General features: G+C 49.9%; 1 protein-coding gene across 13 annotated transcripts in view; it reads right to left on the minus strand.

Moving 5' to 3' along the window:
* Nucleotides 1–2,527: 2,527 nt before the first annotated feature.
* Nucleotides 2,528–27,364, minus strand: part of ITPR1 (inositol 1,4,5-trisphosphate receptor type 1) — a 163,472-nt gene continuing 138,635 nt past the window's right edge. For all 13 annotated transcript variants that reach the window (XM_064667121.1, XM_064667124.1, XM_064667116.1 and 10 more), the window contains 8 exons: nucleotides 25,929–26,093; nucleotides 24,309–24,504; nucleotides 23,683–23,784; nucleotides 21,550–21,689; nucleotides 20,532–20,697; nucleotides 19,625–19,785; nucleotides 8,472–8,633; nucleotides 2,528–3,904 (listed from right to left, as the gene is read on the minus strand). In XM_064667121.1, coding sequence (XP_064523191.1) covers nucleotides 3,815–3,904; nucleotides 8,472–8,633; nucleotides 19,625–19,785; nucleotides 20,532–20,697; nucleotides 21,550–21,689; nucleotides 23,683–23,784; nucleotides 24,309–24,504; nucleotides 25,929–26,093 — 1,182 coding nt within the window. In that variant the 3' untranslated portion in view covers nucleotides 2,528–3,814. The remainder of the gene's footprint in view (nucleotides 3,905–8,471; nucleotides 8,634–19,624; nucleotides 19,786–20,531; nucleotides 20,698–21,549; nucleotides 21,690–23,682; nucleotides 23,785–24,308; nucleotides 24,505–25,928; nucleotides 26,094–27,364) is intronic.

Here is a 27,364-nt window from a genome sequence, read left to right on the forward strand (position 1 = left end):
AAGTCGTCGTCTTCCCAAACTTTAACAGTCCTGCTTAATGAAACCTGATGCCAAAGCCAAACTCCAGGTGTGTGCAAGGCAGGTGGAACCTCCCCAGCTTCAATCTAATCCTTACACCAACTGCCACCTGTCACCAAATCATTAATAACGTCAGGGATGCATTTTTAGAGCCAAAAAGTTCCCTCCTGTGCAGGACCTAAACTTTCAGGGCTCACCTGAGCAGTTCCTTCTCACATCCTCAGCAAACATTGCCTCTGCTCTGAAAGCACATGGGACATCACCTTTTCTTACTCTGTCCCTGTTTTCCAGACTACACAGTCACAGTTCTTCACAAACCACCTTTTCCCAAATCCAGACACCCTCCTTGCTTTCCCTTGGACATGCACACACCATTTCACTGAAGGTGGGACCAGGTCTCTAGAAGGGCTTTGGGGGCACAAGCCAGAGCAGAACAGGCACTTTCTCTACTTATCCACACCCTGCCCTACACCCAGGAATGAGCCACCTTCGTCCACAGCAGCTCCCCCTCCCTGGTGTCCCCTGGATCTTCTCTGGGGGTGCTGCCCAACCAGCTCCCCTTGCTCTCCACCATCACTGGCACCAAGAGGAGCTGGTTCCTCCTGGCCTCCCCAGCACGTGGGCTCTGCCTCGAGAGCACAGCCCGCTCCTGGGCCCTGGCTGTGGTCTGCAAGTGCTGCTTTTGTTCCTCGAAATTGCCTTGTGATATTTGTAGCCATTCCACCCTGTTAACAGCACACACCGAACTGACACTGCTGGAGGACTCCCCTGTCTGATGTCCCTGACGTGCCACTGCAAACCTCTCTGCAGAGATGGACAGTGAGAACTATGTGCCATATCTTACAGCATCTCCAGAGGTGATGCTCCCTCTCCTGAGCTTAAAGAAACTACAGGTATCATTACAGATGCCTATCTCATGTTTTGGAGGGTTTTTTCACTTAAGAGTCACACGACTGTGAATAAGGCTTTTTGTGATGTCAGCTTTTGTGGAAAATACCCCAATGTGGAAATTAAACAGATCCCTCACACAGCTTTTCCTTGAGATCAGGAAGTTGCCATGAGGTGCCAGATCTCCATTCAGAATGGGAAAGTCCTGACACAGCCCTGACCTCGGAAGCTGCAGGGTCAGAACCACCACCAAACCCAGGGGGTTTCTGGCCGTTCCTCGCCTCTGCTGCCACGATGGGCAGAGGAGTTCAGCCAGAAAGAAAAGTCCAAGAGAGTACTGAAAACCAAAGAGTGCAAGAAGAAAGAGGAAAAATGTGATAGTTATGTGTGAAATGTCATTGCAATAAAGACTCTGCAGAAGCAAAGGACCTGTTAGTGGGCAGAGGGGAAGAAGACTCAGTCGCCTTCCTCTGCTGAGCAGCTGACACGGCTCTGCTCGGGCCAGGGCTGCAGTGTGACCACAGATACCACCTGTGCCACCCCCCAGAGCCAACCCACCTGCCCTACACGAGTGCATCCCACTGCCAGGGCGGTGGCCGTGCTCTGCTTCACTCACCACTGCAGCTGCACCAGAGGCACAAAACCTCCCTCTTTGCATCTCCCCACCCGTGCAAACACCAGGTTCCACCCCACTGCTTGTCACAGGGATCACTGAGCAGGCCAGGGCTGTGCCTCGCTGAGGCACAAGGGGCTTTTGCCTTTTTAAGGTAAAGATGAGGCAATAGTGCACATTCCTTTGGGATCCCTCTGGGCTGTGCACAGCCACCTCCCTCTCACCTGACCGCCGGGCACTGCGGGAACCTGACAAATCTGTGTGTGTCTGCTCATCCCTGGATGGCAGGAAGGGAAGAAGTGAGTCAGATACGTGTCTCTGCTGCTCAGGGAAAATGAAATCTTGTTCCTCCATTGCACAACCCCGGTGGCAGCTGCATCCGTCACGCTCCCTCTGCATACACCTTGCTGCAGAGGGAAGACAGATTTACCAGGAGATATATATGGAAATACATGTGATTAAGAAGGCCCAATCTCTCTGATAAATCTCTGGCTCGGAGACGGCTGGTCAGGCTGCCCTCCTTCCCTTCCCTCCCGCCGCCTCCCGTGCCCTCATCCTGAGCTTTCCTGATGACCCGTGGTAGGGACACGCACCCACCTCAGACAGTTGTGTGCACTTACCAGATTAAAGATGATTAATTGTACCAGGTAGTTCCTGCTACATCTTAATCAAATAGACATAATCAGCAACGCTCCTGTGCACACCATACTTGGAGCTGGAAGGTTTTTTAACTCTCTCAGACTCCAGCCTGAGGACCACAAGCCTAAACTATCAGTGTGAGGTATCCCCAGCCGGGGTGACCGCAGGTGAGGTTCCCCGGGTGCCAGTGCCCCTCGCTGCTGGAGGAGGAAGCACTCACTTTGGTTTTAAAATAACCAACCTCTGCCCCTGTGGGCTCTGGGAAAAGCCCCGTCCTTACCTGCCAGGCCCCCGCGACGCATGGGAAGCGCGACAGCCACCGCCACACACCTCCTCCTCGGGACACAAACCACCAGCAGCCTCTGACCGTAGAGTATTTTGCATCATTTATTTAAATACCTATATTTATGCATTTACAAATTTTCATAGCTCTGTCTGTAGCTTTTTTTCTTTCTTTTTTTTTTTTTTTTGTAGACAGTATTGCAAGAAGTCAGCTTCTGTAAAATGAGGTCCATGTATAAAACTATGCAACAGATTGGAGGAAAAAAAAACCAAAACAACAACCCGACAAGTTTCCTTTCACACTCTGGAGAATCAGAAACCAAAGTAAGTGACTGAATGGAAAGGGAAAGGGAGAGGAAGGGGTGGGACAGACCAGCCTCAAACCAGTGGCTCTCACACAAGCATTACACACGTCAGTGCTCAGCTACAGGACACGTTTCAGTCGGTGCAATGCCTGTTTGCTAAAGCTTTAGCAGGCACGTAGGTCTCTAATGAAAAAATAGAAGGAAAGGATCCTACACACTGAGAATGCAAAGCCTGGACAGCCTCAGGATCGGTTTTGGGAGACTGCACCGACTTGCCAGCAGTGCATCCTCATCCCAAACTTCATTTTGCATAAAAAGTTCCCTTTAAGAAATCTTAGCATTTAAAAAACCCGGTGTCTGAGCTCTTCTAGCCTCAGTACTCTAAAGAAGTCTCTTGAAAAATACCTCCTCTGCTTTCCTCATTTGGAAGCTTCAAAATAATGTTTTGCTTTACCTGATACCAATTGAACAACTCACGGAGTCCCAGCGTTATCTCTGGGAGGAAGAGGCAACAGATATGGCATTGCAAGATATTTACACACATGGTACAAAAATGTCCAAGGGTATGAAAAATCACCAGTTACACAATTTTGCAGCAGCCTCATTTACACCTGTAATTTTATACCATTTATTACATTGTACTAACACACCAGATCCAAAGATGTGCACTCCCTTTAGGACATTCAGGAGTTCCAAATATATTGTGATTGCATAATTCATATTGCACAATTGTATAAAAACATAAATACTAGCTATTCTATTTTTTCTTTTAAATACAAAATACATGTCACATAGTCAAATAATCTTTTCAAGTGCAATTCAGGTGCTCTCTTTAGTCCTTCCAAGAAAAAGGCAATTTTGATAGTTTTGGCACAAAGTTTAACCTCTGTCCCGTGCCAGCAGTTCTAATTACACTCCGTACGCCCCAAGCTGGATAGAGTAGCAGTCATATACATACAGTATAAAACCAGGGTATTTACAGGATGCACAGAAGGTACAGGGAGCAGCCTCGTGTGGGCCCGGAGCTGGGGGATGCTTTGGGTGTCGGGGAGGGGCCGGGACCCCCGGCCTAGGCCGGCTGCTGCTGCAGGTTCACATTCATGGGCGGGGGGTGGCCGAGGAGGCCGATGCGCTGCTTCTGCTTCCTCTGCTCCGTCATCTGGAAAATTAACAAGTTTGCTCATTAGGCCCCGCGCTTCCTGTGTGTCAGCTCCTCCAAGGGCCGGCCCTGCCTGTCGGGGTTGCACTGCTAATGGAGCAGGGGCAGCTCCAGCCCTGTGCCCCCTCGGGATGGCCGGGAGCCCAGCCCTGGGCCTGGCTACTGTTCTGCAAGGGAAGGGCCCGGGAGCCCGGCAGCCAGCGGGAATTAGTGCACAGAGCAGAAACCTCCCCCGTTAGAAATTCCTTGTAACCGGTCCAGCAGCCGAGCAGACGAGACGGAGAGGGCGGAAAAAAGGGGCGAGCCCTCCAGTCAGGCTGGGAATACCCTTGCCTTTGCTGGAATAGACTCCAGCGCTCCCGGTCTCATCCGGAGCGAGCCAACATCCCTCCCTATCTGCCAAAAGCCAAGGCAGGACTTAACCACCTCACTGCCAGGCAGCCCCACCTTCCTCGCTGCTTCCCAGCAGATAGAATGTTCCTCTGATCAGGGCAACCAGGAATGGAAAATGGTTTAGGTTTGTTATTACTGATCTTGAGAAATGGTCACAATCCAATGCTCCACTCTGGTTTTTTAAAAGTTTGGGAGGTTCCTGACAACTTACATAAGCCGACGGGTCATGTAAGGAACAGCTCTGGAGGGAACAGCTGGATCACTGCACAGCTGGATCACTGCACAGCTCCTGCTGTGACCACTGCTTGGCTGCAGCAGTAGGGCAGGGAATGCCTTGTCCCTGGACCCCCGAGGGCACAGGGCTCCCCCAGAGCCCTGACACCCGCAGGGCTCAACACCGCACAGCACGTGATCCATGGTGGAATGGAGGCAGTGTGCACCAACAGCCACACTCACATCCCACTCCTGCTGCTCCTCCCCTTGGGCTGAGGGTGCCCAGCAATTGCTTCTCCTGCAACATCTACATCCACCATCTAATTTTTCAGTTTTATGATACTTAATGACAAATGTCAGCCCATGTAACTGCTTGTGGCAATAACTCCAGGAGAAGGGACATGGTGTGAGCACGTTTGGTTCACCTGTAACACACAGAGTCACAAATGTTTAAGGTTGGAAAAGACCTTTGAGACTATTGAGCCCAACCATCAACCCAGCACCACCACCATGTTTGCCACTGAACCACTTGAGTGTATTTAAAACCTCCACTTTCAGCATTGGTGGATAGTTTCCCAGCTGCTGCAGGGTATCCTGGCATGCCAGGTGCCTGGTGGCTGACCTTGGGTCTGGAGATCATTGTGAGGAACGGAATTGGTCCAAACAGGCAGTTCTGGGCAACCTCCAAAAGTTCCCTGCATGTGCTGCAGGCTGGGCAACGCTGTGCACCCCACGGCTCTCACTCTGTGTCCACTGACACTCATTTAACCACCAGGGAAAGGGCAGAAATACCTTAATTCCTCCTGAGACCATAATTAAACTTGACCTCAGCCCAGCACCTTGCTCGCTGCCTGACCCCAGGGGAGGCAGAGCTGGTATTTTCCCTTTCCAGCAGGATGACCGCAGCCTCCCGGGGCCAGGTCGCTCCTGCCGCTCCCCTGCACCACACTTCTGGAGTTCTCTTTCCACAAAAGGCTTCCAAGGTTTCACAGGGAACAGAAACAGGAGGAGAGGGACCTTCCCATTGCTCCCTGGACACACACAAGCTACTCCCTGCTGAACCTTCAGCCATTCCTAAGATAACTCACAAGTGGGAATGCAAAGAGGCCACGAGGACTTGGTTCAAAATGCCCATTTACATTAATTAGCTTCACTGAGCAAACCAAGAGTCAGCACTTCACACCACCAATAAAGTAATTCAGAGGACACACGGAATGAAAATGGAAAGAAAAGAGAATAATGAAAAGGGACTGTAGTGGTTATTTTTCATACTGTGTAGAAAAGGGACAATGCACCCTGATGCAGCTGTTCGTAGATGTGGCTTTAAAAAAAGGGAAGAATAAAGCAACCAAGCATAAATAAGAGGGAGAAATGCAATTGTAGTGTTAATGCAGAACATTATTAATGCTGCACAACACATATGCTTGTGTGGAGGGCACAGGGCAGCAGGAGGGAGCAAGTTACTGCCATCACATTTACCTGGAGAGTGAATCTCTTGCAAAAGCTTTCCAGTGACAGCACACCTGGGCTAACAGGCAATAAAAGCCACACACAGTGTATCTCCAGGGAGCTGCCAGCCCCTGGAATAGTGCTGATGGGATCAAAACACAGCCCCAGGGGCCTGGGGTTCATCTGGGCCGAGCTGGACTCCCCGATAACGCCTGTGACTGCACAGGGGCCACGGCCCCGCTCCAAAGGTCACGGGTGAGCTGGAGCGACCTGCAGGCACAGGGCACAGGTGAGGGGCACGACAGGATCCCAGCTGGACTCCACGTGCCCACGGTGCTGCTCCAGCCCGAGGCACAGCTGTGCTGCCACAGCTCGGGGCTCCGGGGGTGGGGGGGCCGTGCCCAGCGAGGTCGGAGTCCAGGAGCGATGCCTCACACCTTCGACACCGGAGCCGCGCCGGGGAGGATTTCTGGGTGATTACATCTAATCCCCTGCTGCTGCAGACAATTCCGGGGTAATCTTTTTGCACAGAATTAAAGCGATCAGGATTTTAATGGCTCTGGGTGCACCCTGGGAGAGCAGGCGGGCTGGAGCTCCGGTTCTGACAATTACAGTCTCCAGGAACCTAACGAGCTTGAAGAACAAATGAATGAGAGGTTTTCCCTTTACTTAATTATAAGAAAATAAATACAAATAAAAGTTCCCTGAGTTAGTTCCTTTTCCTGGAGACAGTTCCTGATCAGGAGGAGGGATATACTGGCTTTGGCACATAATTGGAGCATCCTGCATCTTCAGCAGGGCTCTCAATAATGGTACTTAGGGGAATTCCTAAAAGCTATCACCACATTAATGAAGCTGGTTTCCTCTCTTGCTTTTACAGTCAAATAGCTCTCTAAAAGCTAAACCCTTCATTCTTATTTTCACAAAGAGCGAGAAGGGGTTTTAGTGCTTGGTCAGCCAAGAGGGCTGCAAGCTTCAGAAATAAATGTGTCGTGAGCCAGCGCTGGCTGCGGCCAGTGGAAAGACTCCTGGTGACTGCAGACCACTTTGAGTCAGACCCTTCAGCAGGGAGACACAAGACACATGTTTCAAGATAATTGCTTCCAGGCAAAACAGCAAAACCACTGCCCGGCAAGTACTAAAGCCCAGACAAAAGAGCAACTGCCTCTGCCCTCCATCCTCAGACCAACTGGAGCAAGGGGCTCTGTGGCACAGTGCCTGAGAACTAATTACAGCCCAGAGCAGCGAGGCTGTCTGCTCCCAGTCCCACATGTTAATCCCTTCCTTGTGCTCCACAGGGTGTTTGGGAAAAGGGCCCAGCTCCGTCCCCACTGCAGAGCGTGATCGGAAGGCAGGGAGCTGGGATCTGTCAGCACTGCCTTCCAGAGACTCATGTCTCCCTGAAGATAACTGGCTTATGGAGCACCCCAGCCAGCCCGAGCAGAGATGGAAAGCAGGGGCTGGATCAGCACTGGCAGAGCTGTGCCAGCTGTGCCACAGCAGGCAGGGCACATCTGAGGAGATAATGCCCAAAGCTGCCTGGCCTTTCCTGCCCTGGGCAGCTCCATCGACTGCCCCGGGTGCAAGTCAGCAATTAATCTTATCCAGTGCTGATACCTATATAAATGTAACTAATTGAACCATCTGGCTCAGGTTATTAATGCACAAAGATAAGCAGCCACCACAAACAGCTCCCGCCAGCGCAGGCAACAGAATTTTCCCTGTTCCTCCCCATTAAGCTGCAATCCCTACGGACAACACGAGCTCAAGCCCTGCTGCCTCTGTGGCTCTGACAAAGCCATCGCTGGGCTTGGGCTGGGAACCAGCCCCATGATGCCCAGCCAAGCCAGGAGTAAACACAAGTCCTCAAAGCCCTGCTGCAGAAAACCTGCTGCACCAAAAAAACACCCCGAGGTCTGTGGAGCACTCACATGTTACGCAGCAGCAACACATGGTGCAATGCAAAACATCTCGTGGGGATGTCTATGCTGCAGGCTGGAGTGTGGCAGCAGCCAAATCACATCTGCAGTGGCAGTGACAGCACAGAGGGACCAGCACCAGTAACCACTCGAGCGCTTCTCCAGTTTCTCGGTGGGTTTTGAGGTCCGTGCAGTGACACAGCCCCTGTATCGGTATCACACCCTCTGACTGACAGGAGCCTGATAAGTCCTCGGGTTAAAACCCCAAACAACAACAACAACACACACACAGGCTCCCTGCCCCAGCCAGGACTGATTTAAATACATCAGTGGTGATTTTTTCAAGGCAAGTTTTCCCTCTGTGGAGGTGCTCACTTTGGAACATGCTGGTTGGGTCAGCACCAGGCAGGTCAGCTGGGGCACAGGGCCCTGGAGGGACATTTGGTTTGTTCAGTTCTTTCCTAAGTTACTTTAGACAAGTTGTCCCTGGGGTGTGCAGAAGCTGTGGAGCTGTGAAACACCCCTCGGTGTGAGAGGTTGGCAGAGCTGTGTCCTGCCCCCAGGGATGTGAGGCCGCCCACCCGCTCCCTTACCTGATCCTTCAGCTCTGACAGCTGGCCAGAGAGGTTGGTCACGAGCTTCATGGTGGACTCCAACTTCTCCTGCAAGTTCCTCAGCTCGTTCTGCTCCCCTTCTGAGTCACTGCTCACCAGGGACATGGCCCGCATCCGGGGGAACCAGTCCAGGTTTCTCTCCTAAGAATCAACAGCAGGTCACAGTTAGTGTTTGCCAGGTGAAAACCTGCACCCCAGAGAGTGCAGGGCCGAGCACAGACAGAGCTCTAATGACACACGGGGCCATTCCTTGGATACACAGCTCTGCAGTTTCTGAGTTAACTGCATTTGCATCTTCTGGAAAGTTTGCAAAATCGCCTGCTTGGGGCAACGAGGCACTGCAGCCACGACTGCTGGAAATTAGGGCTGCTCAGTGCCAGCCTCTCCTCCCAGCAACTCACCCCCCAGCCCTTTCCCCTTCACAGACACTTCAGTATAAATACACTAACTCTGGATATTAAATCAGCCCAGATTTCACGTCTGGACAAGCATTTCCCACTGCTAGAAATCCACTGCCACCTTGTAATCTTTTCATTTGTGTTTGTGGAACATTTTCTGCTAATAAAGCTGGTGCACTTTTCTGGTCAAGCAAAGCTTGGTTGTGCTTTCTGATGAAAGAAACCTTGTTCTTCCTGGAAATTCTTCCATGTTTGAAATACTTCCCTTTTAATGAAAAAGAAAATCATAATCTGACTGGTTCAGGCTAAAACAGATACGTCACAATGCATCGCTTATAGTAAAGTTTTCATTCATCCATACTAATATTCTAATATTCCACTTTGCAGTTACTGTAGGGAATGTCAGTGGACACACACTCAGTTTGATGGGCATGTACAGAGGCTCACACATGCACTGTGTACATGCCAGAGACGTTAAAAATAAAAGCAGGAGCGGAACAGAAAGCCACAAGAGAGGAGGAGGGGTGCACACCGCGCCTTGACACCTTACAGTTCAACAGCAAACTGGTTTCCCATCTAGTCTGGTTCTCCTCCCACGCTGGAGATATGCTCTGAAATGGAAGCTAAACTGGGGCTGGCTGAGATAAGGCTGTGTGTGGTCTCACAGGTGACACTGCAACAGCTGGTGAGGCTTTAAAGAAAGCAGAGCTGCTGATGGGCGACTGCAGTGACACCATGGGATGCTGGTAACCAAAAATAATCCCCATCGCTGAGTAACGGCGACCAAAGTTCACCCCACTGTGCTGGACAGGCTCTTTGCTGGGCTCAGCTGATTTTTAGGGCATGGCAAACTCTCTGGCTTTTTGCCATTCCCAGCCTAAAACTCCAGCTTGAACCCACTCCCTCCCCTGTGCTCCCCCATTCCCAGGAGCATCCATCCTGCTTAAAGCAGGGCTGTGCACCTCTCCACAGAGCTACAGTCACATCCCCTCTGCAATTCAGATGCGATGCCAAGACTCATCAGCTTAAATTAGCTGCTTCTGATGTGCCTGGAGTTTCCTCTTGCTGGGATGAGAAGGCAGAAAGCAGGCCCTTTCCCATGCAGGCACCACAGCATCCCCACGTGATACAGAACTGCCAGCAAGGCTGTTTGCTCCTGATCTCTGTTTACAGGGCAGATGGTTTCTGCTAATAAAAGAAAAAAAACTATGTACCAAAAAAATATGCCTTTATCAAGACAAGTGCCAAAATATTTTGGACTTTAGGGAATGCCAGTCCCACAATTAAGGTTTAATAGTAGGAACAGGCAACATTTCACTGCTTTCTTCCAGCTGTAGTAAAACCCTCATTAGGGAGGAGAGGGCAGCTCAGCACTTGTGCTCGGGTCCAGCAGCTCCCCACCCAGGGAAAACAAATTAAACCAACTGTTCTCAGCCCTCTGTTCCTCCAGGCTGGAGGTTTTCGAGGACAAAACAAATTAGACTAAAATGCAATTTGTATTTGTAGGTTTGCCTGGACCCTCAGGCCCATGTCCTGAGGTTTCTAGGCAGACATGAGAACCCTGAAGTGCCTTTCTTGCTCCAGAAATATTATTATTCTCTTCCTTCCCAAAAAGGTAAGCTTTCCAAGGCCATCCCCAGAGCACTCCCAGGCCCCATCCTCAAGAATGATGAAGGGGGTGAGGGGAGCATCAACCTTCCCTACCTGCAGTGTGTTGTTAACAAATACCCAAGCACTTTCAGGGTTACTTTGCAATATAAGCGAATGCTGCTGCAGAGGCTGCGACTCGATCGTTCCAGGCCCCGGAGGAGCTGGGCAGTCTCAGCTGGGGAACTCAAACCAGCACCCACAGCTCCTGCAGGCTCCTCACAGGTTTCAGACTCTGGGTTTCTGAAAGCCCCAGCTCTCAAAGTTGGTAAATCTTGGCTTTGATTTGGAAAACCAACAAAGCACCTCTCTAGTTCTCACGGCAGTGGTCAAAGATTGAAACCAAAACTCCATGTGAACTCCGAGGGCTGGGGAACGAGAATGCTGACGAAAAGGAGACACAGCCCTCCTGGGCCCCTGCTGAGATGGAGAACAGGGCTCACCGTTCACTTGGAACTGGCAATACCCCTGCTAAGTGCTGATCCACCCGTGGAAGAGTTAATGGGGCACCTGGAAAGTCCCTGTGCAGAGACAGTGACAGGCCTAGGGAAGGACCTGGACATCACTCTGCCCACCCATGTCATTGGGCTGTGTGTGATCTGCTTCCCCATTCCCATTCCATGTAAGTCATCAGCACCACTCAAACCCAGTATTTATCTGGACATGTCCAGCTGCCACCCAGCAAGAAATAAGGGAGTGTCCCCCCACATGGCCTGGGAAAACACCCTGTGTGAGGGGCCATGGGGACAGGGGTGCAGTGCTGCTGCCCTTGGCGGTGCTGGGACCCTCCAGAGAGGGCAGCAGGGAAGCTGCCTGCACACAGGGGCACACCTCCTCCTGCACACACTATCCTGCAATCCCACCACTCCAAGGGAAACCTTCAGCCTGTTCTTCAGCCTCCCCCAGCCCTGCAGAGAGGAGTTGGATGTGACCAACCTGCTGACACAGAGTGTGGTCTGAACACCCATCCCTGGCCCTGCTGGGGGGCCTGGGGGTGTTTTCTTATGACAAACACTGATGCCTGAAGCAGAGCTGGTGCAAACAGAACTGGGCAGGAATGCTGGGAGGTCAGGGGCTGTCCATCCCCCAGCACTGCCCCGGACAACGATGCCATCCAAGGGTCAATCAAAGATTTATATCTCACAATCTAGTTTCTGCTGAACTTCAGCTCAACACCCACGGGGCACCTTTAAAGACACAGTGCCACGTCCCTCGCGGCAGCTCTGGAAGCCTTTCAGAGGCACCAAGTGAGCCGTGAAGGGAAGGGCTGCCCCGTGATCCCCGAGGGGCTGCTGGCACCCACACAGCGATGCTGTTCTGCACCGTCTGCTGCGCTGCTGCCGGGGCTCCTGGTGTGCCAGGCTCCCTCTTCCCGGCACCGGCAGCTCCCGCCGCAGCAGCCGGAGCGAGCGGAGCCGCTGCCGGAAGCCCCTGACCGCAAGGGCTGGGTTTCGGGTTAGCTCTTTTCTAGGTAAAGTTGGAAAAGTCCCTCTTGTAAAGCAAATATCGCTCAGTCTCAAACACGGGGGTGATGCTGACCGTCCACGCCTGGAAATGTGAAAAAGAGGAAGCGGTGCTGCATGATGCACATGCGATTCATTCTGAGAAGTGCTGGCTCCTCCCGCCTTCTGCCGAAGAGTTGGTTCTAGGAAAGGCTCTGAGGCAACCTCAGCGTGAGCCGTGCCAGGAGAGCACCAGCCCTGCTCCCGGGGCACGGGACGGTGCTCACGGCAGGGATTGGGGCTCACCCCGCTGCCGGCGCCCCGAGGACTCGCTGCTCCTCTCCTGGGTCTCTATTTACCCAGCTATCCCTGTGCATAACAGTTATGAGGTGCTAAGGGCTAACTCAATGCTCTCCAAAATAAATCCCTACAGCTGCCAGCAGAAGGCTGCCCAGCAGCATCATTTACAGAATCACAGGATCATTCAGGGTGGAAAAGACCTCCAAGATCGAGTCCAGCCTGTGACCCATCCCCACCTTGTCAACCACACCAGAGCACTGAGTGCCTCATCCAGTTGTTTCTTGAATACAAGCAGGGGAAGGTGAGAGCAGCAAATTTCAGTTTCTGTCATGTGAAGTTAAAAATCAGACCCACACATCTAATAAACAGCTTTGTGAAGCAGTTCGAAAATTAATCTGTTTGTTTGTGGTGAGATGGGAATCCTCCTGGGTCTTTTCTGTCCTTCCTGGAAAAAGCCCCACGTCAGGTTCTTTCTCTGCTGCAAAGGGCTCACCATCACTTCTTCCACACTGAGCTGCACTTCTCCCCTCTGCATAAAAACCAGCACTTGACACTGTCCCTCTGTCCCTCCTCCACACTCAGAGCCTTTTCAACTCCTCACACGCTCCGTGTCATTAACCAGGAGGCTGATGACACAGAGTTTATGGTGTACCAACCTCCTCTGCACTGGTGCCACAGGTTAAATACTTAAGTGTCACTTATACTGGTGCAGAGCAGGGAACCTGGAGACAGACACCATTCCCAAGTGGAGGATGACTGTGTCCCTGCACGAGGTGATCCTCCCTGGCCATCCCTGGGAGTTCTGCTGCAGGTGACTCACTCGAGCTGAGCCAAGCACCACCCAGCCTGAGGGGCTGCAGGGCACGGCCCTGCTGGGGATCCCTGAAGGCCACATCCTGACTCCTGCTGGAAGGACAAGGTCACCTCTCCACAGCAACCCCCTCTGGGTGTCTGGATCCCCGTTTGGGGTGGGCCATGTTCCACCACCACATTCCAGGGGCTCACGGCTGCGGCACTGCCGGGAGGGAGGCGGCGGCAGCGGTGACTCAGGACAGCTCAGCCCAGCCCAGGACACTCCTGGGCACACACGGCCCCCCGGGGTTCTCTGGTCCCACCCAGCCCCACAGACCCAGCGGTTCGTGTTCCCCAGTGTGTCACCCTCGATGGTTTTCCCTCTCCCAGGCAGGCGCTGGCAGAGCTCACACGGCACCCACCCTGCCAGCTGTTTGGGACCCACCCAAACCCCAGCACATCATGCAAACATCCCATTCCCCACATCTAGCCCCAAGCTTTCCTCCTGCTTTCATCCATCCAGGCCCTTTTCTTCCACACGTTCAGCCAAAGGGAAACCTTTGCCTGGTCAGTGGGGATGCCCAAGATTCCCAGCATGGATACCGGGTGGTTTATCAGGGAAAACCAAGCACTGGGCCAATGTGAGGTTACTGTCAGCATCCTGCAGCCCACCACAGGGCAGCCAGCTCACACACCTCCCAAGAATCTCAGGCTGGTTTGGGTTGGAAGGGACCTTAAAGATCATCTCATTCCACCCCTTGCCACGGGCAGGGACACCTTCCACCAGCCCAGGTTGCTCCAAGCCCCTGTAGCCTGGCCTTGGACACTCCCAGGGATGGGGCAGCCACAGCTCCTCTGGGCACCCTGTGCCAGTGCTGGGGAAGATGAGGTTGACCAACCATTTCTCCCTGTGCAGGTCCTGGTTTGCACCTTAACCATGATTCCAAGGGTGGAACAAGTTCTTTCGCTATCTGAACAAGAAGCTCAGCCCGTGCCTATGACACAGTGTTTCCAGCAGCCCAGGGCCTGCTGCCAAACACACCTCTTGGCTCTTCCATGCCTCTGCCATTATTTGTTGATTAACCCTGTAATTATATTGGCTAACTCTGCCTAGATATCTCAAGATGCAGCTTGTTGGGAGGACACCACCAAGTTCAGCACTGTCAGCTCCAGTTCACATCCTGACCTCAGTCCTCCTCCTCCCCTCCCAGTCTGCACCAGCATCACTGTGACTGGGAGCCCCAAACCCCCAGTTTCCTCATCTATAACAGTTATTTGCACGGGCTGTTCTCTACTGGTTTGCAAAGTATTGATATGACAAATCTTTCCTATTTGACTTTGCCCCCAGGTACAGGATTTCCAGGCACAAATGTCAGATTTAACTAAGTTTTAACACTTTCTCAGACTCTTAATTTCATGTGTACACATCTGTCACCAGTGCTGGAATCTATAAGCCCCTTTTGAAATGTCCCAGTTGTGAAGCATCATGGCCTGCCCTTGTCATGCCTGCAGGTGCTGCAGTCCAAACCCGTTCCTGGCCACCTCCTGCTGAATTCTATTTCATGGAGAGCCTGGGACAGTCACCCTTCAAAGCCATCATGACCTGACCCTCCTGCAGGTGCTGAATCCCACACTCTTGCTGGGTTTCAGAGCACAGTGACTGTCAGGGCCAATGATTAACTCCTTAGGAGGGGTTTCAACTCCAACTTGCACTTCTGGAAGGACATATTGACATTGACTGATGGAACCTTGTCTTTGGTTACCAGGAAGCTCTGCCTTGGCACAAGTCACACTCAAACCAGGAATCAGAAACACTTTCCATTACAGCACAGACCTCAAGAGACAAGGAAAAAAGCCCAACAATATAGTTAAATCTCTAGGTTTTTACACAGAGGCGAATTAGGGTACAAAAGGAAGTCTGTAGCCTTCATTTCCATTCCAAATTTCTTGAAGGATATCTCTGCCATCACTCCTATTTGTAAATGGTTCATTTTCAAATGACAACACAATCCAGACGGGACTCAGCACCCTAGCTCTGCATCTTGGAACTTGGGCAACCCTCACACCTCTGCCTCATTTTTGTAATAAAGGGTGTTAATGACACAGATCCTGCCTGGATTAAAAACCTGTGGAAACTGCAGGAGCTCGGCAGGAAGCTTTGTGCTGGAAACTTTTCCAAAGCAGCCTTTATTTTTTAATAAGCACATCTGTGTCACAAAGCCCCCGACAGTGGCTCGAACCCACACGGATCAAGGTGCAGCTCAGGGTATGCAAGAGCTGGGCATGCAAATATTTGTCTGTGCTGTGACAGCCCGTGCAGCTGCCTGCAGACAGCTTAGGAATGCACACAAAACCCAAGTGCCTGTGTGGTTTTCTATGTATCGAGCTGCAGAGTGAGAAATTTTACATATTCTAAATGCCTGCACACAGCTGGTTGTGGCAGAGCTCTGCCAAGGCCCTGATGACAGCTGTGCTGGCCAGGCTGCCACAGCCACTGCAGGCAAAGGCAGAAAACTCCAGGAGGAATTCTCAAGACAGGCTGGGAAGATAAGCCCTTTAAATGAACTAATCTGCAGGGAGTTGCAGTGAGTTCACATTAGTCATCTGGGTGTGGATGTCAATGTCTGGCCAAGGCGATAAGTGGATCCCCCCTCCCACACACAGGGTGTTATTCAGACATCACCTGATCTTCCCTGGTGACTACAAAGCCACAGGAATCGGGGGCCTTTGTTCCTGGGAAACACGGGAGGCACTGGGCTGCCAGCTCTGCAGCACCATCAGCATCCTTCCCACATAAACACCCCTCACAGGACATGGATTCATCCTGATGTCCCACTGCCTGCAGTGCCCATCTGGAGGGATGAAGCCAGGTGGGAAGTTCAGTCAGGAGAGCTTTATAAACACTGGGAATTAAAGAGCATCTCTGCTACCAAGAGATGTTTTCTCACATCCTGCAGCACTGCCTGTGCTATTAAATCCATATTAGGAGGTGGCTTGAGGATGCATTTCAAAGGGGAGCTGCTCCATGCCAAGCTGCTGAAACCCATTTGCCATCTCCTGACATGCACGAGGTTCCAGGGAAGGGAACTGCAGGGCAGGGATGAGTCAGGGCAGCAGCTCGGGTGTGACCACACGCTTAGCTTCCCCAGCAGCCCCCTTCCCCCCTGCACTGCTCCAGTGACTCCCAGCAAAGATTCCTAAGATATCCCGAGTTTTACACAGTCTATCACAGCAGGCACATGCTCACCTTGCTGATGAAAGGGAATATTATCCCTGTTTACGGGGGGAAAAGCTGGCAGTGAATTCCAGCCTCCGATCACAGCCTGGACGTGCAGCTACAAGCCCAGGGCAGCCCAGCCCACACACACGGGACCAAAGCAAACCATCCCGAGCTCACAGACCCACCAACACACCCACCCTGGCACCAGAACATCCTGGCACTGGGAGCTCTGGGGCTGCAAGGTCACAGCCACACACCAGCACTGTCAGTGCAGTGCATCAGATTCTGTTTTACACAATCCCAGAACCCCAGAATGGTTTGGGTTGGAAGGGACCTTAAAGCACATCCAGTCCCACCTCCTGCCACGGGCAGGGACACCTTCCACTAGCCCAGGTTGCTCAGGTCAGATCACTGCTTTTTTTTTTTTCTAGTTTTGATTTTTTGGTCAGTCTTGCAGTGCTCAAAATGCTTCTGAAGATTCAACTCTGTTTTTAAGTGTACCTGTTGACTTCTTTCCACATGCTGTGTTTTAACTTAATGAGCTTCTATCCATGAAGAAATAAAAAATTCATTAAAGAATTGTAGTTAATCATTGATTTTCAAGGCTACAATTTCTTTTCATGTGTGGTCAGGCTCCTGCAGGGTGCAGGGTGAACACTATGGGCCTGATCCAGCTCTGCCATATCCAGTGCAGTGGGAATCCTCCAAACTGCCTTTCTACACACATTATTTTTAGTCCAGAAAACATCAAAATTCAAGATCACTCAAAGCTCCTGAATATTCACTAACCTCCATAAATGAAGTTGTCCAGGATTCTTCTGATACCACAATGCTTAAAATATTTTTAAAGCACTGTACAAGCAGCACTGGATGCAACTCACAAACTGATGGTGGATATAATTTTAGTCTCCTAAATTCTTCATTTTTTTTACTCTTCTGTGGTGTTGGAACAACCCACAAATACTAAATGGCAAAGGGAATTTTTTGAATTCTATTTTTAATTTTTTTTCTTTCAATTGTTAAAGGGCATAAATCCAAGAGTTTTCTCAAGATATTTTGTTGGGAGTCGGAGCACAGGTGAAACACTTGAGGTGTGTTGTGCCATCACAGGATATGATCTGGGCATGTGATGTTTCCTACCCTCAACTCCTAAAAATGGGCATAAACTGCAGCTGAGCAATGGTCCCACCTGACAGCCCATGGCAAAGCCATGCCCCATCTTTGTCATTATCCAAGATGTTACAGTGCCACCTTCAGTCTGAAATACGGGAAGAAAATCCCTTTAAAACCCAGCCATGCCCTAAGGAGGCTTCCCAGGAGAATCTGGTGGCTGGGGACATGACCCAACCACAGGTTCCCATTGGATCCCATCACTTCCACAGGTTAACCTCAACCTTGGGAATCATGCACATATTTAAGGCTTTTCCTTGGCCTGTCCTTCTGGATTCATGGGACTTTGCCCAGAGAGGCTGAGGTTGTGGACTCCCCATCCCTGCAAGTGTCCAAGGCCAGGTTGGACAGGGCTTGGAGCAATCTGGGCTGGTGGAAGGTGTCCCTGCCCATGGCAGGGGGTGGAACTGGATGATCCTGAGGGTCCCTTCTAACCCAAACCATTCTGGGATTTTATGAAGACAGAAGGCTTGAGTACCATATGGACCAGGCCCTAAGCCACCCCTAAATACATCTTAAACAGAAGAAAACATTTCTGACTCTTACAGAAGGATTTGAAACAGGTCTGGTAAAGAAACACATGCATCATGTTTTACACCCAGATTTTCTAGGGCAGAAAAGGATGTTTTTAATGTTAAAGGATAATGGAAAGAAATTGCTCCCAATTTGCAGAATAAGCTTTGCTAAATCACTCCTAAGGAATACAAGGACTGCTGAGAACTCTGGAGTCAGGACACAGCTCCCTGAGCCCTGGACACGCTGGGGCTGTGTCGTGACTGACCACTGAGGTGTAAACCAAACTCCCTTCCTATTCCACACCCCACCCATTCAACAGCACCTGGGGAGACCCTGCTGTCAGTTCTCCACTGAAAACTGGCTCATGAAACGCAAAAAACCCACCAGCTACAGACACACTCCAAACCTCCACCTAGAGCACATGGTTACATCAAACTGCATCTGCATGAGACACTTGGGCTATGCATAATTTATCCCTATTCCCATCCACACAGTAATTAGCCCTTGCTGACACCTAATGAATGGGAACTCTGATAAAAGTTCTCCAGTTTTTGTGTTTCATGCAAACATATTCAATGACTAATTTTTGGCTCTTATCTAATTTGAACTGTATCTGAAGTAATCTGAAATAATAAATTGGTAGTTAATTGAAACTTTTTTTAAAACTAGTTTTAACAGCAGCAAAAACCACAACACAAAATTGTCTTTTCTAAGCAAAAAACCACAACACAAAATTGTTTTTTCTAAGCAAGAACACTTCAGAAGTGCAGTGCTTCCCCCTTGAAGTCATGCATGCTGCGGGGGGATAAAGAAAGGGAGCAGTATAATCAGCCAGGCTGGAAGGCAGCAGTGATGCACTTGGTTATCTCACTGTGCTAATCCTCTATCAGGTGACTGCTCACAAGATTTCTTTAAGCCCTCATTACTGAGGCAGGAATCCAGAACTAGGACGGACACTTTGGTGACCCCAAAATAACGTGTTTGACCTGCCCGAGGTCTCGGGGGGATTTACAGCCCGGCCGGGACACGACGGGTCGCCCACTCAAAGCCTGCTGGGACCTCTGGTAGGAGAGCTAAAGGCAAGTCAGAAAAGTGTTCTGCTCTTAAAAAAATCACTACTTGAAATGCTATAAATCAAACAGCTTTTGCTCCCCAGCCAAAAGACACACAAATTAGTGACTGGGGTTTCGGATCTAATTCCACGAGCTCTGAACCCGCAGCTTGGCAGAGACAAGGCTTTTAATTCTCTCATTAAAAGCTCTTCCAATTGTGTAAATATTAATTGTAGTTCTTTCCAATAATAAGCTCAAATCATATGACAATAAATCCTACAAGTCAGTTGGAGGTATTTAAACCAGGATAGGTTATAACCTGTTTGTTGTGCTTCAGACACTTCCATCAGGCTGAAAATACTCTCCCTAAATGTGGATTTAAGACAGAACAGCTTCTCTTCACCCAATTTAAAACCAGGGAGGCTACCTGGCTGTCACTACTCACTGTCACCTGCTCCAGCACACACAGACTGTTTTGGAGGTTGGGAAGTCACAGGTACAGTGACAAAATAAATCCAACATAGAGCACTACACCTACCAAATATTCCAGCAGATCGGGCTAATCTATTAAAAACCAGCAAAACTCCAAACTCACCTTGATCATTTCTGCCACGTAACTCTCTGGTCCTGTGTATTCTGTGGAATCTTTGACTTTCACTAACACAATAAAGCACAGATAGTGCCACATGTTGTGCTCCTCTTTGATGTGCTCTTCAAACGTGACTGTCTTGTTGTCAAACTTATCTCTCTCCAAACCTACGAGAGGGACACACGTACAACCCTCAGTGTTGCCCAGCTGGGGACCAGCAAAAGGAGCTCTAAAGGACAAAGCTCATTTCTACAGGCTGCTACACTTGTTAAAGTCACAACCATTCTGGAATGGACACTGAATAACAGGGATAAACTCTGACAAATGCCCAGGAAGAGAAGAGGGGAAGGAGAAGAGAAAGGGAAGGAGAAGAGAAAGGGAAGGAGAAAGAAGGTATAACAAGTAATGCTCATATTTATTATATGTAACAGAAAAACGTTGGTTAAAAAAGGTAGCAGCCCTGTATGCAACCACTTTGTGGTTTTGATAACACATCTATTTTTAGGCAAACTGATAGCAAAAGCAATGTTTGCTTTGCAGCATCTTCCAAAGGTTCCCCCTTGCCAGCTGTGTGTTATGCAACATGGCAGGACCATGTCAGTCAACCACAGCACCTTCATTCCCAATCTCCTGACCGGAAAAACTTTCACAGGCACCACTCAAATCAACCCTGTTCCAATAGGAAACTATTCTTTGAGGCAGAGGAGGAACAGAAAGTAAAGATTTGAGGAAAAATGGTATCCTGAGCATTCCTCTTTCTGCTGCCAAGCTCCAGTGCATGTGGTACCCAAGGACTGGCTGGGAAATGCAAAGAGGAACAGCCAGTAATTCCAGACTTTTTTCCTGTGAGTCTGCAGCTATCCCTGACTCACACAGAGTAACCCCTTATTCTTAAGTGTGTCTCCACACTTACCACAAATAAAGCAAGTAGTTTTTAAAATTTCTTCCTTCTTCTGTTTTTCACTCCTTAAATCAGCAAAAGTGTCAATGATCACCCCAAAAATCAGGTTGAGGACAATAATGATGACCATGAAGAAGAACAAGAGATCATATATCACTCTAGCAGCAAAGAGAGGTTCCTGCAAGACAGAAACTTTAATTATTACCAACTCAAATAGGTGCCCACCTAACCCCTACCACTGCACTGCCCCACACCCCCTCCCCTCAGAGGCTCCTTTGCTGATGCTCTCCAAGGGTGACTCACAACTCAAACCATTAAGTGAAACTAAAATGCAAAACCACTAAAGAAAAACCAAATTAATCAACTACCAGTGTGGGATCTCTACAGAGCTGCTCTTCCTGTGTCCAAGTTTTTGGACTGCTCTCATTTTCACAAGAGGAAAAACTCTTCTCACACATGGAAATTTGTTCTCACCCCTCCCTGAAGCCCATCCAAATTATATCCTTATATTACCTGCTGTATATCAACAGAGCATCAGTGTGGACCATAATGTATTTTACTGGAATTTAACACCATTCACTGAATTTGCTCAGTCCCTTGTCCTCTCATCCATTCCATTTGACACATGACCTTTCCCTAGGGATGCTCCCACAGAAACTCGTGCCACTGGCATCTAGCAGCTACCACAGCATTTCCATCTGCTGCCTCTCACAAGCTTCTACCTATTCCTTCAGCTCCTGAACTCCCAAAGCACAGACTGTTGGCTGCCCCATTTCTGTTCTTTTAGGCCCCACTCTGGACAGCTCACAAGCTAAAGAATCCCTAAAACAGAATGGGTAGAAGCTTGTATGAACTGGCTGCTGTTCCATCTGATCCCACAGAGATGTAACCACGTTACAAAGACGAGCGGGGTCCCTCCTCGTCGCTGTTCCTACATGTGTTTCAAGGCAGTGTACACACATTTTCCCCAGCAGAAGATCCCAGCCCTACATGGTTATCACTCTTCCACCCCCAGCCAGTGCTAATTTACCTCTTTGGAAGGTTTCCTGAGCACATCACCTACTCCACCCCCGCTCCTGAGCCCGTGACTCAGTACAGTAACAATGCACATCAGCAGTGTCTCGCACGTATGCTCCTTGTTCTCTTCCTCCATTTCTTCAGTGAGCACTTCTGTGAGCACAGCAAGCAAAGACACGTTGCAAAGCCCAGATTAGCTCTAAATCATTCTCTCCATTCTTTGCTGGGTATGCTCTCTACCCCCTCAGACTGCCAGCCCCTGTTGCAAACCCCTGTGGTTCCCCCAGAGCATCCCAGAACGGGTGGGGTTGGAAGGGACCTCTGGAGATCATCAGTGCCACCCCCTGCCAAGGCAGGACCACCTGGAGCAGGTGACACAGGGGGGTTTGGAATGTCTCCAGAGGGGGAGACTCCTCAACCTCCCTGGGCAGCTGTTGCAGTGCTCTCCACCCTCCATGGACAGAAGTTCTTCCTCAGGTTGAGGTGGAACTTCTCGTGCTGAAGTTCATGGCCATTGCTCCTTGTCCTGTCACTGGGCACCACAGAAAAGAGTCTGGAGCCATCCTCCTGATACCCCTTGGGGACATTTATATAGGTAGATGAGATCCCCTCTAAGTCTTCTCTAGACTGAACAGGCCCTAAACAGTCTCTCCTCATTGGAGATGCTCCAGACCCCTCATCATCTTTGTGGCCTCTGCTAGACCCTCTCCAGAGCCACCATGGGAGCAGATCTCATCCCTGCCCTCCTCTCCCCACCACTAGTTTTCTTTTGTGCTTGAACTGCTGCCTGTGACTTGGTTAAATCTCTCTTCCCATCCCTGTTCTCATGCACAGCTCAGATCACCAGATGCCTGTTTATACAGAATCCAAGCTTTTTGACAGCTCAGAGGACAAAGTGTTGCCTCTTCCACTCTCCCTTGGTGCCTGACAGATTGCACAGCCTTTGGGCTGCACTCAAAATGGCAACTTCCACTCAGAGCTTTCAAATGGCTAAAATATCACTGCTTGTGGAAACAGCATTTTGCTAGAAAAGCAACACACTTTTTTTGACCTTCTCTTCACTTGGCTGAAGGCTCCAACTTCACAGTTTCACTTGCAGAACTGCTAGAATTAAAATTCCCCAACCTCATATACTCTCCCTGTACCCATTAAAAGCCTCATGACCTTAATTTCATCACAGAAATGCTCAGGAGCAGATCCCACCTTCCCACAGCCAGCCTTGGAAAGGCCCAAACCCCTGTGCAATCCTGAAAGAGCCAAAACCCAAGAGCAGTGGCCAAAGATGGGGCATCATGAACATCCCTGGCCACACAAGACTCTGGTACCAGGTTGATTATTTGTGATATAAAAACATCTCTGGAGCTTTCCTTCCTGCAGCCAGAGTATAGGAGATGAATAAAGCAGCTTTTCTTGTATCCAGGCTGAATTTTAGTTTCTCAAAGAGGCCAGTGGAGCAAAGCAGAGCCCTCTCCTGTGAGCAGGGGCTCGTGGCCATGGTTGACCTTTGATGGCCATGCAGGAGCTCCACTTCTGACAGAAACAGCTGTGCCCTGTCTGCCCCTCCCAGCCAGCACTGTAAATCTCCAACAAGGAAATAACATTTTCTAGGAAATAAAACTGAAATATTTCAATACCCAAGTAATATCTCACTTTTTTGATCTCCAAACCCCCCAAACCTATCCTGTCTACTTAATCCATTGAGTACTTCCTGATACGACATTAAAAACAGTTTCCTTAGTTTGCCAGATAGAATAATGCTGCCAATAAACCATATTTCACAGGGCATTATCCTCTGAGATCACATTTAATAGCCTAATGTTTTAAAATAATAAACTTTGCAAAGAGGCAAACTGCATCGCTTCCTTCTCCAATTGATGGAGAAAATTAAAGAGTATGGCAGTGTTTTATAAAGTCTGGTTTGCTACTAAGTTTCTCTGGTTTAATCACTTCATGTAACAAATGTTATTTATGCTGTTGGCCTAAATTAATGATATTTCAAGTTCGTCTCATGACAGCTTTGTTTCCAAATTTATTACATAGGATTTTGTAAAGAAATTTTTTTTTTTTTTTTTAATTGAAGGTGTTTAACTGGAAAAAAAAGTGAAAATTCAGGGTTTGAGTTAGGAATTCCAAAGTGGACACTCACGGTCTGAAGGAATGATGGAAGAGCAGTTCTCACTGCTCCCTGCTTTGCAGACATCTGAATAGAGGAACTCGCCAGTCATGGTCTCACCTGGCTCTGTGCGATCTAAAACCAGAAAATGGGCAATCAAATGGGTGGGTTGACATCTTGACTTCTCAGATACCAAGGTACCTCTTCATATTCAGTGTGTAATTACGAGGCACTTAGAGCAGTGTATTGTCCTTGAGTTTAGAAGGGCACAGGACTTTGATTTACGCATTCAATGCTTTTAAATTCAACCATAAAAGCATTTTTATTTCACAGAATCCCAGAATCAGTGAGGTTGGAAAAGACCTCCAAGATCACCAAGTTCACCCTGTGCCCGATCCCCACCTTGTCCCCAGCCCAGAGCACTCAGTGCCACGGCCAGGCCTTCCTTGGGCACCTCCAGGGCTGGGCACTCCAAACCTCCCTGGCCAGCCCCTGCCAGTGCCTGACCACTCTTTCCAGGAAGAAATTCCTCCTGATGTCCAACCTGAGCCTCCCCGGCACAGCTGGAGGCCGTTTCCCCTTGTCCCGTCAATGCCCCGGGAACAACAGCCCATTACTTTCTCCAACATAACCCATGGAAACGAGCCACTGGCACCGACCTGGCAGCAAGGTTTCGTTAGGGAGCTTGTCCACTTCCAGGATGAAGTCATCTTTGAAGAAGAGGTACCCCACGATGGAGAACAGGTAGACCAGGATGAGGGCCAGCACGGCAGTGAGGATGATGGAGCGCCCGTTGCGGGTGACGCTCTTGATGACGTTGAGCAAAGTCTCTTCCCGGTACACCAGGTCAAAGAGCTGGGGGCAACCAACAACAGCACAGGTAGCACCAACACCACTGCTGGCACCATGTGTTGGCATTTCTTGTGCTGTGTGCACTTTGAAAAACGAGGGGTGGAGGCAGCTGTGCCTCCTCTTCATCAGCACTGCGTGGGCTCCAGGCCTGAGCAGCAGCTTGGGAAGAAGCCCCTGCCTGCTGAGGGCAGGTGTTTCTGCTTCAGTGCTAAACACACAAAGCTGCCAACACAGGCTGTTATTACCTTTTTTATAGATACCTGCCTCATCACAGTCTCAAAACAGCTCATTTCAAATTGCCATTAGTTTTAGTTTATTGAGCGTATAATTGCATAATATCTTTCCCCCAAATTCTGTATTTAAATTTCTCTGCTGACATGTCCTTAATTTTTCACTGCTCTGGGTCGGGGACAACTCACAGCAGAGCCCAGGCAGGTTGTGGCTAAGCTGGTTGACAATGACAGAATAGGTATTTGTTAAATTGAACACGAACACAGAAAATACCCATTTCAGGTACCAGAGGATGTGGCAAACACCCAACAAAGAGCCAAAAATAGCGTGTTCTGAATGGGATTTAAGGTTTGCCTCAACAATGACACATTTTCTCCACCAACACTAGATCTACTCCTTCAGTGCTTATTCTTAGCAGCATTGTGCTGTGCAGGATGAATTCCACCCCAAACAGGAGAAATCTCTGCCAGGATCCCTGTCCGTAGTGTCAGGGCTGGAGGCTGGATACAACCTAAGTTATCCAGCTGCTCAAAAAGCAGGGATGTTGCTACAGTTATTGCTAATAACACAGTAAAGCATCTTAAAGACTCTGTGTCTCTTCCTCATAGCATGGTAACTTCAAGAGTGCCTCCTGTTCCACCAACATTTCTATTTTCCTCTTGAGAAGAACGAAAAGGTCTTTGTTTGCTGGTACAAATCACAGAATGGTTGGGCTGGAAGGGACCTCAAAGCCCATCCAGTGCCACCCCCTGCCATGGGCAGGGACACCTCCCACTAGCCCGGATTGCTCCAAGCCCTGTCCAACCTGGTCTTGAACACTTCCAGGGATGGGGCAGCCACAGTTTCTCAGGGCTACCTGTGCCAAGGCCTCACCACTGTCACAGGGAGGAATTTCTTCAATATATCTAAGCTCAATCTCTCCTATCTTAGTTTAAAACCATCCCCCTTGTCCTGTCAGTATGTGTTCCTGCAAAAAGTCACACACCAGGAAGAAGGAATGTGGCAGGAATCCCAGAGTCTCCCACCATAACTTCTCCCAAGGAAAACCTCCCATGTATGGCTCTTCCCAGTGCCTGCACAGCAGCTTCCCAGCAGCAAAGCAGAAAGTTTTTATGTGACATATCTGGATGTGCCAGAGATGGGACTTCACAAACACACAGACAGGAAAACATTCCCAGGGCCAAGTGAACACCTACCAGGAGGCTGTAAAAGAACTCGTGCACGAAGAGCCCCAGGGCACAGATCAGCAGGTACAGCAGGTGATAGAGGAACTCCACATCCATGATCATAGCCTTGTATCCTCGAGTGAAGGTCCCACAGTTACCCACAAAACTCATCAGAAAAATGATTTTATTACAAACCTAAGGAAGAACAAACTGTAAATTAGTTAAAACATGTGGCTTTTTGGGAAAAATATGCAGTTTTTCCAGGCTGGAGATAACTCCAGGATGGTACCAACAAACAGTGTTTCCCACATCAGTATAACCTGCTCCCTGTGGTGTTTTCTGCCCAGCTGAGACCAAGCCCAAACTCAAACTGCACATGTCCAGTACAAACTGTGCCCTGGCTGCTCTCCCCAGCTTGGTGTCAAAGGGCATCAAGACTAAGACAAAGAAGAAAGTAAAAGGTTCTAAGGACTGGAGCAGGTGCTCCAGATTCCCTCAGCAATTCCCTCTGGGATAACACACCCAGAAGTCCTCCTGTGTGCCATCAACACCAAGAAACGCTGCCTTAACTTACTGGGAACCTGCTAAATGCCACAATTACCAGTAACCACCCCCATCCCCCTCACACACATCCCCGACTGGGAGGGACCTGGCACTCGGGGACGTGTTGGAAGACAAGAAATGCTACTAAAAGATGCACTCAAAGCTGGGCAGTTGGTTAATAAAAACAAGGGCTTTGAAAAGATGCATCTTTGCAGAGTTGCTGCTGACTCAGCCAGAGAAACCCCTTCAGGCTTCCTTGCCACGAGAGACCACAAGTATCCGGGTTTGGGCACTCATGAAGCTGTGGTGGCTCAGCTCACACAGGACTGCAGCAGAACTGCTGCGTGGCAGGTCCTGCTGGCACATGGGCTGGAGCCAGGCCTTGGGCACATCACCCAGTTGTTTAGGTTGGAAAAGACCTCCAAGCATCGAGCCCACCCTGTGCCCGATCCCCACCTTGTCCCTAGCCCAGAGCACTGAGTGCCATGGCCAGGCCTTCCTTGGGCACCTCCAGGGGTGGGGACTCCAAACCTCCCTGGGCAGCCCCTTCCAAGGCCTGACCACCCTTTCCAGGAGGAAATTCCTCCTGATGTCCAACCTGACCCTCCCCTGGCACAGCCTGAGGCCGTTCCCTCTCCTCCTGTCCCTTGTTCCCTGGGAGCAGAGCTCGACCACCCTGGCTCCGCCCTCCTGTCAGGGGGTTGCAGAGCCAGAAGGTCCCCCCTGAGCCTCCTTTTCTCCAGGCTGAGCCCCCCCCAGCTCTCTCAGCCACTCCTTTGAGATACAATGCATCATTTAGTGAATCTCACACAACCCCATAAACTCTGCAGCTCAGTCCATGAACAGATACAAGCTTGGGTGAATAACTGTGTGCTTTAGCTCACGGACTCCCTGTTTCTGGCTGGGGTGAGAGCTGTTTCTAG

Source organism: Pseudopipra pipra, chromosome 11, assembly GCF_036250125.1.
Source record: "Pseudopipra pipra isolate bDixPip1 chromosome 11, bDixPip1.hap1, whole genome shotgun sequence".
NCBI classification, from domain to species: Eukaryota; Metazoa; Chordata; class Aves; order Passeriformes; family Pipridae; genus Pseudopipra; species Pseudopipra pipra.